Genomic DNA, 12,172 nt, shown 5'->3' on the forward strand with positions numbered 1-12,172 from the left:
CCAGGTGAGGATTTAAAAAAGAAGATAATTAGGTTTATTACCTACTTTTTTATGTCCAGGGCCAATTTTTCCCCACAGGTATTTATTGAGTGTACCAGGTGTCAGACACAGTGCAGGGCAGTTGGGATGTTGCAGTTAAGAAAAGAAATATATCATGAGCCACTCAAAGCTTATCATAAAATGGCTACAGTACAAACACCCACCTGCAGGTCTGCGTAACTAGGCATCTTGACTCAGGACAACCAGAGCCACAGTGGATTCGAATTTTCTTAGAAAGACAAATGACAGGAAACACAACATCCCAACAGGCTTGAATCAGTTGCTCTTCTTTGTGACACTTAGCAGGGTTCCTCATGGCAGTCTACCAAGTTAACTATAACCCAGCCACTGCATGCCCAGGGGAGTCAATATCTCATGTAACAATTCTGTAGTCATAACCTTCAGAGACCCCACCAGGACAGCTGAATTACAAGAGTCAATACATTAGAGGAAGACAAAAAAATGGCTTGTAGTTCACATCTAGTCCCTCTCAGGCCACATGCAATTTGTCTATCTACAGTCACTGGTTATTTTAAAAACACTAAGCTCAGTTGTGGGCCTATTAACACAGATAAGAAGCAACCTTCATCAGATTTCCAGAATAATGAGCAAAAAAGTCAGGTCAAATTTGTTCTTGAAGAAGGAGAAATGATTTTATTAACTCATTCTCCATAACAAGTGTGATAAACAATCAAATAATCACAAAACCAATTGCTCTGCCAGAGAGATGTTTGGATACTATACAAAACTCCTGGTTTGGTTCTCTGCTTCTTTCCTGAAAATGCATGATTTTATACTTTTATATGGGTTCTTAGTAAAGATGTCCTCCAATAATTTTTGTTTGACTTGCCTAGAAAAATTTTTATTCCATATATTTTTGGTCTCAAAAAGATCTCCAAATAATGATGGAGAATTCAAAACAAAAATGATATGAACTGAGAAATGCAGATGATAATGGAGCAAGCATAGAGAGGTAAATAATCTATGTGTCTGCTGAACAAGGACAAATTAGATTAATCTCAGAGTAAGAAGAAGACTGTGTAAGTTGATTCAAAAAGGATAAGCATGTAAATCCAAAATGGCAGCATAAGTAAATGCTGGTACTCCTTGCCTCCGAACAAGCACATCAGAATTACAACTAAAATACAGAACAACCATCATTCAGAACTGCCTGAAATTTGAATGGAAGTCCTACAACTAGAGAATTAAGGAAGAAAGCACATTGAGACTGGTAGAAGGGCCAGAGACATGGAAGGGGCTGGCCTGACACCCACATGTGGCATTGTTTTAATTGGGAGGTATATCTCAGCTGTGGAGGACTCCCATGAGAAGCAAGGGGTCCCAACCCCACACCATACCCCCATCCCAGGCTTTCAGAGCTATGAAGAGAAACCCACATAACTTCTGGCTGGAAAAACCAGTGAGGATTGTGGCTGAGTGAAACAAAGGCTGCTGGAGACCCCAAAAGTTCCTCTTAAAGGGCCAGGACACAGACTTACTTGGACGCACTCCCTCTGAGCTCCAGCACTGAGGCAATGGTTAGTGGGGGTTGAGGGAGGTACAGGAACATATGGGGAGGAACTGGATTGTCTGGCATCAGAGCAAAAATCTGGGGGTAGCTTTTTCCCAAATAGTGGTGCTCTAATGGGGTCATTATTCCTATGCTGAGACCTCCCCAGTTGTAGAGTCACTGGCAGCCATATCTGAGTTTATATCAGCCTGGCTCCCACTGTTATCTCCACCCTAATGATTCCCTAAGACACCACCATCAGCCCCACCCCATCCAATTTAAAGCCCCACCAAGATGTTTGCAGTGGCCTTTTCATATGAATGGTCTGTCTTATTTCAGGCTTCAGACTTCCTAAAATCTTTCAAATAAGCAGCAGCTGGGACATTGTGCCCCAAACCTATCAATAAGAGTTCACAGACAGCTTGGCCTCACCTGGGCACAAGTAGCAGCCATCTGGAGATTTCTCTATAGCTACTGATGAGTAGCCCAGGGAGTGGCTGACTTTGCACCTCCCAGGAGGCCCTAGAGACAGTGCACCTGGTGGACAGCTTCAGACCATACCAGATTACAATACTACACATCCCAAAGCAACACACTCAAGGGACAGACACAGTGAACACCAAAGCCCCACTGAAGCAAGTCCCGCTCCATAGAGGTGTCTGCTACACCGTAGCTCTTCCACTGTAATCACAGCAGGTCCTCACAGCCTATTGGCCTGGGAGTCAATTCCTACCACTGACTCCAACTACAACAAGACTGTGCATACAGCCCACACAAGAGTACACCTAGAGTGCTCAGCTCAGGTGACGGTGAGGCTAAGCCACTGGACCTTAGAAGATACCTACTACACAAAGCCATCTACCAATTCCAGGAGACATAAGAGCTCTACCTAAATATATAGAAAAAAACACAGGGAAGAAGCTAAAATGTGGAGACAAAGAAACATGTCACAAATGAAAGCTCAGAACTAATCTCCAGGAAAGGAACTAAATGAAATGGAAGCAAGCAAACTACAAGATACAGAGTTAAAAACAATAGCTATAAGGTTGCTCAAGGATCTTCATGAGAGCTTCAAGGAACTTAGTGAGATTTTCAAGGATCTTAGTGAGAATTCAAGAACCTTAGAACATCAAAGACATGAAAAATGGCCAGTCAGAAATTAAACATGCACTTACTGAAATAAAGAATAATTTAGAAGGATTCAACAGTAGAGTAGAGTAGAGAATTCTGAGAATCAAATCAATAATTTGGAATATGAGGAAGCAAAAAACACCCAAACAGAAGAGAAAAAAAGAAAAAAGAATCCTAAATATGAAGATAGTGTAAGGAGCTTCTGAGACAACTTCAAGTGTACCAACATTCACATTATGGGGGTACCAGAAGGAGAAAAGAGAGAGCAAGATATTGAAAACCTATTTGAAGAAATAATGACAGCAAACATCTCCTAACTGGTGAAATCGCCTTATAAATCCAAGAAGTTCAGAGAGTCCCAAACAAGAGGAATCCAGCCTGGCCAGTAGGACTCCATGGTTGAGTGTTGACCTATGAACCAGGAGGTCACAGTTCGATTCCCAGTCAGGGCACATACCAGTGTTGCAGACTTGATCCCCATTGGGCTAATGGTATCTTGTCATAGCTCCTCCTCCAGGATCAGCCCCTGGTCAGACTTTCATACAAACAGCCCTCCCTGCCTTCTCCATGCTCCTCAACAGGTCTTCCCTGATTCCCAAACTCCACTCAGGACTCAGGCCCATTTCCCATTCTCCTTTCCTGTTAGCAGAAAAGTTTCGATCTATTTGCAATTACCTTGTTCAAGGCTCTGTCGGATATCAGGCCTCTCTTCATTTCCTATGAACACAAACAATAGGGTTATGAAGGGCTTAGGTGGGGAAGAAACCAAGTAGAGGAGGCAATGGGGGAACATCTATAATACTCTCAACAATAAAAAATTTTTTTTTAAAAAAAGGATAAGTGTGAAAAAACATTTTGGAAGGTCTGGCTTCTAAAGCTAAGGAATTTGATGTTATTTACTACACCGTAAAAAGATAATATAGATTTATAACATATATAAGTAAGGTTTATTGCCCTGCCATCAGCCCTGAGGCATACAGGCTCATTGATTCCCTAAGTCTGTTCCCCCGACCTTCTGCAGAGATCTACCTTAAGGATTTTTGGTGTATTAACTTCCTTTATATGTTTTCTGGGTTACCTACATGCAGGGTCCCTGGGCTGGTGCCCTGTTCTCCCTTCTTTGGCAACCTCCCAGGTCCCTGGCCCAATGCCACAATATCCAGTCCCTGCTTGCAGCTTCAGGGAGTATCCTTCCTTTGTCCTGGGACCTGAGTGCCTTTGGATCACCTGTGTCCTCTGATTTGTCTCTTTGGGAAGCACTCATCCTCCCTGACTCAGTTAAGCCAAAACCTTTTCTTGTCCAGCCACATTTTTAAAGCTTTTGTGTTTTTTCCTCTTTATACATGTAGACCTATATAGAATCTTTGTTTTCTTCCCAAAGAAATCCCTGTTTTTCCTTTCAGTTACAACAGTTCAGCAAACACATTTCAAAATAAATAGTACATTATTTATTTTGATATATGCTATCCTGGGCAGCTGAAATATTTTGCTTGAGTAACAAACTAACACTGTTGCCACAACTCCTTTATCCTGAGATTTGAGTGACTCCTTTATATGTGAGAAGCATAAGTAACCCCTTTGTTGGGTATTCTCTTTTCTGTCCCAGGAATGAAGGGTGAACTTTACCAACAGGATTGGGACCCACTGAGTACTGAGTGACACAAGGGTGGAAATTCCTAAAAGTGTAACTTGAGATGATGACACCACTCTCTAATCATCTTCTTCTTATGCCCTCTCTTCAGTGATACCAAACATAGAACTGTTCCTAAGAAGTGATGGAGAAGAAAATGAAGAGAGGCCTGATATCCGACAGAGCCTTGAACAAGGTAATTGCAAATAGATCGAAACTTTTCTACTAACAGGAAAGGAGAATGGGAAATGGGCCTGAGTCCTGAGTGGAGTTTGGGAATCAGGGAAGACCTGTTGAGGAGCATGGAGAAGGCAGGGAGGGCTGTTTGTATGAAAGTCTGAGCAGGGGCTGAGCCTGGAGGAGGAGCTATGACAAGATACCATTAGCCCAATAGCCAGACAGAGGAACAGGAACCCAGTGTATCAGGGAACCAAATTTAAAGACAATGCTGACCTGAAAGTAACTGTGATTTAGAGGGAGACCCTGAAGGAGCATACCAGCGTGAAAGCTGTGAAAGGTTAAGAACTATGGGCCCAAAGAGATCCTGGAAGATGACAGATAAAGGGGCTGATTTAAATGTGGGGGATGCTGTTCAAGAGCAGGAATAGTTAAGGAGTCATATAGGGAGGGAAGAGAGGAAGTGGTAAGATGTGCAGGAAGATGTGGGTATTTTGAGACAGGAAGAAAGAAGGGAAATGAAAGACAGAAGAATGGGGTAAAGGACACAACAACAACAACCATATTACTAAGAGCTCACTTATTGAACATTTACTCTGGCAGTTGTGAGCTTAGTATTCACAGCTGCCCTTAGGGGGAAGTATCACTCTCTGTTCACTTGCAGAAAAGGAGACTGAAATCTTAAGAGGCCATGTATATAGTTGGCCTGGGGTTAAATGAGCAGGATGAACCCAGGCATTCTGAACCCAGAGCCTAAATACTTAACCCTATACATACCCAGATAATCTCATAGAAAAGACAGAATATTGAGTCAAAAATAGGAAAACATGTTCAGGGAGAACGATACAGAAAAAAGAATACTAGGAGAACCAGACACAACCTCATAAAAAGGCCAACAAAACAGAGAAACAGACATTCGAAGAGAGGATGTGATGTGAAGGGGTTGGGGACAAGGAGACATGACTCTGTAGGAGGTAAGGGAAGCCCACCAATCAAAGAAAGCTTCAAGGACAGCAACAAGTTCCCCATAGCTATGGGTGACAAGAAAAGCTATTTGCTCGTTAATTATCTCAGTGAGATGGCAAGACTGAGGTCAGGTGGCACTGATGGCAAGTGTTAGATGGGATCCTCCAGGTCCAAATGGGCTTTGTTGATACCTGGGGGAAGGGGATCTTCAAGTCCTACCCTATCTAATAATAGACAAACATGGTAATTGACCATACCTTTGCTATACCTCCCATTGACTGATCAGCACAATATGCAAATTAACTGCCACCAAAGATGGTGGTTAATTTGCATACATAGGCTCCAAGAATTGGAGTGAAGCCTGATGGCCCCCGGGGTCGGCGTAGCAGCAAGGTCTGACGTTTCCGGGGTCAGCTCCGGCTGGAACTTGGCCAGAACGAAGGCCTGGGCTGGATGCCAGAGGCAAACTGGTACCAGCAGCCAGGGGAAAGGAAGGCCTATTGCATGAATCTCTTCGTGAAACAGGCCTCTAGTTTTATAATAATTAATTGGTGATTAAGGGAGAATGTCACAGCCCATACTTTAATATCTGAAATAAACTTCTAAGATCTTTCTCCAGGAACCAGTGACAACTCATATCAAAGGCTGACAGCAGTGGATCCTGATCCCTCAAACAATAGTGGTCTATTCCTGTTGACCGTTCTGTGATCCTTTGCTGTTCTTGTCCCATCTGGCAGGTGCTGTGGTGAGAGGGCTGCTTCTTTTTAGGACTAGTTGCCCAGAATAGTCATTGGCAATTCCTCCAAGGATTTTGTTAACAGAGTCTTCATTTTTCTGGTTGCCTGGGAGAGTTGCTCCTTCCATACTCCTTAAATGCACTTGCTGCCAGCTCCTGACAGCCTGGGCTTGGACCTAATGCCCATGCACCTGGCTTCCCAGTTTTCTGCCTCTATCTTGCTTGAATATGGTTTCAGCCTTGTTTTGACATCAGGTCCAGTGGTGGCCAGCACTGCAGTGAGAGTGGTGGGGTAAGGGTGATGTGTGTGTTCCCGCTGGGCCAGGGTCTCTCACCTGTTGGGTCCCTCACACAGAACCATAGATGCCCTGTACTTCCTAAGCAAACCCTCTCCTATCATCTCTGGAGCACAGGCCTGGAGCTGCTCTAAAAACATCATAGAAGTCATTATTATGTAGCTTGTACTGGAATGTGTTATTTAAGACAGGGTATTCAAAATTAGTAATGCATTTTTATTTTAAAAAATCTTTCACATTTAGTCAAAAAGTTAGCATTTAAGAATATGAAAAATCCAACATGCATCAGTTTATATTCTTAGCTTTTCATCTATCAGTGCTGCTGGTGGGATCAGGAGAGGAGAGAGGAAAGAATCATGATGAGTAATGAACAGAGAAGAAATTCAGAGTGAGTGTATGTGTGTGTGTCTGTGTGTGTGTGCATGCACGCACACTGGTATAAAGTATAGGAAGCAGGGACAATGACATTATAACCCAAATGATGCAACAAACCACCAATAAATATGTCCAAGAGTCAGACCCAACAGGGATGGTTGAATGTGGTGTGAATCACTGAGGGAAAGGCTATGTCACATTTCCCAACTCAAGAGGAGGCTCTAAGGAACTGTGGATGTGGCACAAAACATGAACAAAGTCCCTGGTTCTATGTTAAAATTTGGGGGATTAATTTTTAAATCATCCTAATATACAAAAACCCATGGTCCGTAACATCCACAAGGACTGGAGGCTCGACCAACCGCAAGTCAGTGCTGGGTTGCTCTGGTGACTCAGCACTGACTGCCTCAGCTGCAGGAGACCGATCCAGTACTGACTGCAGAGTGGGCTGTGGATCAGGCTCAGAGAGAGGCCTGGGGAGAAAGAAGCAGGGTCTGATCCGTAGCCTCTGTGACAACTGTTGTGCTGGGAGCCGGTCCATCCTTGCTGTTTCAAAGGACCTGGCATATATGGCATACTGTTCTTAAAATGTTTGCTCACCTTCTTGGCACTATTTGTTTTAACCAAGGTCTCCTCGCTGAGAAAGGTTGTTTCCCCAGGTAGGGATTTTCCCCTGAAGTTAGGGAGGGAATAAAACCCCTCAACTAAGTGCCAGGCGGGTAATTAATCACTTTAACTATGAACAATCATGCTTAAGCTACATAATCTTTACTCCCTGGAATGGAGATAAGAAACGCCCTAACCTTTGTAATAGAGATTGATAGAATTGAATCAACTGGTATAAATATAGATGTAACAAGACAGCAAGACACAGAACTTAGAAGAGAGCCAAGAAGACAGAACCTACACAGAACCTACAGACAGAAGAACTTCGCTGGAGAGAGCATGGCAGGGGATCCTGGACTGAACCTGACTGCAGAGATTGGCAGGAGAGCCTGACTGGAACCTGGTGACTGAGCCTGGCTGGAGAGCCTAGCGAGGGAACATGGCCACAGAACTTCCCTGGAGATCCAAAGCAGAACCTCTCTGGAGATCGAGACCAGAACTTGGCTGGAGATCCTGGCTAGGCTGCTGATCAACTGAACGCTGTCTCCATGTCCTTCCTTCTTCGCCGACTCCGTCTACGCCTTTGGGAACCCCTGGACCTGCTGGGGTTGGACCCCGGCACTGTTGATCAGCACTTGCCTCTCTCTTTTGTTCTGGGCCTGGCCAGCAGCCACACCTCTTTCTCTCTGGCCTCCACTGGGACTGCTGATTAGCCCCACCTCTCTGATCAGGCCCATTGATAGGCCCGGAGATGCTGACTGGCATAGAAACTGACCAATCAGAACCAATCTGGGTGAAGTGTGAGGAGCAAATGGCTACTTAGGAGGCGGAGCTTTTGACACTGACTGGCATAGAAACTGACCAATCAGAACCAAATCTGGGTGAACTGCGAAGGCAGAACCTAAGGTGGGGGCTGAGGAGGGGTTTCAAGGGCAACAGCTGTTTGGTATAAGGTGTAAGAAAGTGGTTCAATTTTTTAATGACCAGTTTGGTAGTATAGTGCATAGGGATTATGTATTTTGTCTGCCAAGAGCATTTCCTCCTGATGAAAAAGGCTCCCCCCCCCCCCCCATTTCAGCAATCCTACCCTATATAATCTATGTATACTAAGAGGGTAATATGCTAATTAGACCAGGTCAACCAACCGACTTCCTTCCAGATAAAGCCATGGTAATGAGGGCCAAGGCAGAGGCCATTAGGGGTGATGAGGCTGGCAGGGGAGGGCAGTTGGGGGCAAGATCAGGCCAGCAGGGGAGGACAGTTTAGGATGATTAGGCAGGCAGAGGCATTTAGAGGCAACCAGGCCAGCAGGGGAGGGCAGTTTGAGGCAAGATCAGACTGGCAGGGGAGGGCAGTTGGGAGTTATCAGGCAGGCAGGCAGAGAGGTTAGGGGCAATCAGGCAGGCAGGCAGAGGCAGGGGAGTGGTTAGGAGCCAGCGGTCCCAGATTGTGAGAGGGATGTCCGGCTGCTAGTTTAGGCCCGATTCCCACAGGGATCAGTGGTCAGACATCCCCCAAGGGGTACCTGATTGGAAAGGGTGCAGGCTTGGCTGAGGGACCCCCCCCCCCCCGCACGAATTTCGTGCACCAGGCCACTAGTCTTTACATAAGTTCCTTTCCATAGAAAAATAGTAATAAATGAAAAAGCCTGAACTGCAATGAAAAAAAAAATACTTATCTATTATTCATAACTATTGAGGGAACAGAGTGGGATGGGTTGATGGAATCAATAATGAGCAGAGGAAGTTCACCATGGGGGAGGGGGCTACACTGATCCTGAGTGATTTACTCAACAATTCATTACTTAGGGTTTCCTGCTCTGCTCTGTCCTCTATCTTTGTCCACAGAACCTTTCACCCTTGCTTACCAGTTCCCTTGCTACTGCTTCCTGCTGGATTCCTAACCTGGGAGAGACCAGCAAGAGAGTGGAGTGTGGGAGCAGAGAAAAGCTGAGTATTTTGCTGTCACTATCTTGGAAAGCAATTCTGCCAGTAGCTGCATCTCCTATGACCACCACCCACCAAGCAGACCAGCCATGGTCCAGCTTCCACCTACCCAGTGACTCAGCACATGAGCTCGTCCTTGGTCCCTCCCTCCCATAGCTTTCTGTTGACCATTCTTCCATTTTGATTTCTCAGCTCTTCTACCAGTTGTATAACTAATTCCCTGGATTAAATTCCCTCTGCACCAAAAGCTTAGAGAGTTTTTTAGTTTCCTGTTAGACTCTCTGATTGATGCAAGGGACAAATAAAATATCTATGAATCAAAACCTATCTAGGTACTGCCCCACCTGTAAATGGCCTCTCAGAGCAACACCATGAAACACAAGAGATAAATGTGAATGAAACAGGTACCACCAGTGACAACAATGATGCACTAGAAAACAGACAAAGAAATGAACAATGTGCCCATGAATCCGAGCAGGAAGGTAAGACTGAGTGCCTGGGTTTGATGAATCGTGAAGGGAAACTGGCTGGGGGAGGCATTTGGTGTGGATAAAGTCACCAGGGTAGAACTTTGATAATAATGGGAATTATTAAGATGGAGAAAAGATAAAGAAAATTTTTATTAGAAGAAGCATTCACAGGTCACAGGTCACAGAAATTATTAGGAAACAACAGAATATGACAAAATAGGAAACATAATAGAGAATGGGTAAACTGAAAAATCAGGTGGGGTACTAAGGGCCATGACCAGGGGGAGACAGGGAGACTCTGGGACACATGTAAAGAGGAGCCCACTCCCTGCCTTACACATTTACAGTGCTTCACTCCTAGACAATAGTGGGTCCTGGTTGGCAATGATAAAATAATGTAGAGAAATAAGTATAAAGAGAGAAATATGCAGAGGAAAATAAATATCAGTAGGTATAAAAATGGGGGGAGACACACAGAGAACTATGTCAAGGAAGAGTAAAGGACAATGAATGAAGAACTGGTAGAGAGTGGAGTAGGTAGAGAGAGAGGACCAGGCATTGTCTGATTTGGAGAGATACTGCAAAGAAGGCAAAAAGGGCTATTCCTAACCCCATTGAAAAGGTAAGATGTCCACAAAATAAAAATGGCCCTGGAACCCAGTCAGATAAAAATAAGCCTCTCTTCTGAAAAGTAGAAACAAAAATAAAAACAAAAACCCAGAGTTAAGAGAGGCACACAATAAAGGACAGATTTAAGCAGCAGGAAAGGAGAGGGTGGAGGTGCTTTCCCTGAAGTGGCATTACAGGGGAAAGGGCTTGTTGATTGTAGTGAGGGTGCTCATTCCCTTGGGGAAGACTTCATTTATTATAATTTTGTCCAGGAGTGGAGCCACCCTGCCATGGAAACCAAATCAATAACCTGGTGAATATAAAGGAAGAAGATCTGTCTTTAAATTCAGATGTTGAATGGGAAGCCCAAGCAAGGAGTGACTGTAACAAGGCATCTGAAATAATAGGCAAGACTGCCTGAAAGAATGTGTGATGTGAATCCCAGGACCAGGGAAGGGTCTGTGATGTGTCATCAGGGCCCATGGAGACAGTCCTGGTGGTCTTGGTTAGAGGTAGAAAGGGGAGGGAATAAGAGCCTTATGCAGTGTGCTCAGCAGAGAAATGTCCCCAGTAATTGGAAAAATAAACAAAAGCAGAAATGGTTGGTTTAATGTCAAAGAGATTATTTCTGTGCAGGAGAGGAAAATGATGGGTATAGGAGAAAAGGAAGAAAAATGAAGAGCCAAGATATTTATTAGAGGAGAGAGAAATAAACAATACAGACAAGGAGAGTTTTAAAGACATTGAATTGCCAGGAATAATTTGTGAAAATTACTTGAGCCAATAGAAAAGTGAAGAAATAAATGAGAATGGAAGAAAGAGTAGAATGAGGGTGGGGACTGGAAGTAGATTAAGGATGGAGGTAGGAGATAGAGCGAGGATGGGGGTAAGAAGTGTGCTGCAGGATGGGCAAAGCTGCCCTCTGCACATGAACTTCTCCACCTTCTGGGTAGGACTTGGAGTAACCTGCAGGTCACACACATTTGGGCACAGACCAGGGGGACCTGAGTTAACTTAGCTTCTAGATCTCCCTAGTGCTGTCATGAAGGGGTTTCCTGCCAGTGGCCTCCCTGGCCCCATCTTGAGACACTAAAGGGTTTTTCTCCTCTATGCAGTGATCGACAGTGAGGACTCCAAAGAATCCAGTGATGGAGATGTGCCCCCCAAGGCTTCCAGCTCAGCATTAAAAAGGAAAACTGGTAAGGAGGTGGAAGCTCAAGCTTGGGCTGCAGGAACCTGAATTAAGAGTTACTGTTTCCATGCTTTCGCCAGTTTGGCTCAGTGTATAGAGCGTCAGCCTGTGGACTCAAGGGTACTGGGTTCAATTCCAATCAAGGGCACATGCCCAGGTATTGGGCTGAATCCCTAGCAGGGGGTGTGCAGGAGGCAGCCGATCAATGATTCTCTCATCATTGATGTTTCTATCTCTCTCTCCCTCTCCCTTCCTCTCTGAAATCAATAAAAATATATATTTTTAAATGTCAGGCAATTCACCAGCTGGGAGTGGGTCACTTATGAAGGTGAGAGTCACAGGTGTGCCAGGAGTCTGAAATAAGGGCTCCTGTTCTCTGCTGAACTTGACTCAGCCTGCTTTGACGCTGAGGTCAAGTGCAGACGTCCAGTTCATGGCAGAATCCTATTCTTTTTGCTTAGCCTGTTTCTTTTGGGAACAGTAGGAAGG

The 12,172-nt window shown here is 44.6% G+C and overlaps 1 protein-coding gene across 1 annotated transcript in view; it reads left to right on the top strand.

Moving 5' to 3' along the window:
- Nucleotides 1-12,172, top strand: part of LOC132238327 (nuclear body protein SP140-like protein) — a 54,284-nt gene that overhangs the window by 16,654 nt on the left and 25,458 nt on the right. Inside the window, exons 4-6 of the mRNA XM_059703480.1 lie at nucleotides 4,423-4,506; nucleotides 9,745-9,894; nucleotides 11,607-11,690. Of these exons, the coding sequence (XP_059559463.1) occupies nucleotides 4,423-4,506; nucleotides 9,745-9,894; nucleotides 11,607-11,690 (318 nt within the window). The remainder of the gene's footprint in view (nucleotides 1-4,422; nucleotides 4,507-9,744; nucleotides 9,895-11,606; nucleotides 11,691-12,172) is intronic.

This window comes from Myotis daubentonii, chromosome 7, assembly GCF_963259705.1.
Source record: "Myotis daubentonii chromosome 7, mMyoDau2.1, whole genome shotgun sequence".
Taxonomy (NCBI): domain Eukaryota; kingdom Metazoa; phylum Chordata; class Mammalia; order Chiroptera; family Vespertilionidae; genus Myotis; species Myotis daubentonii.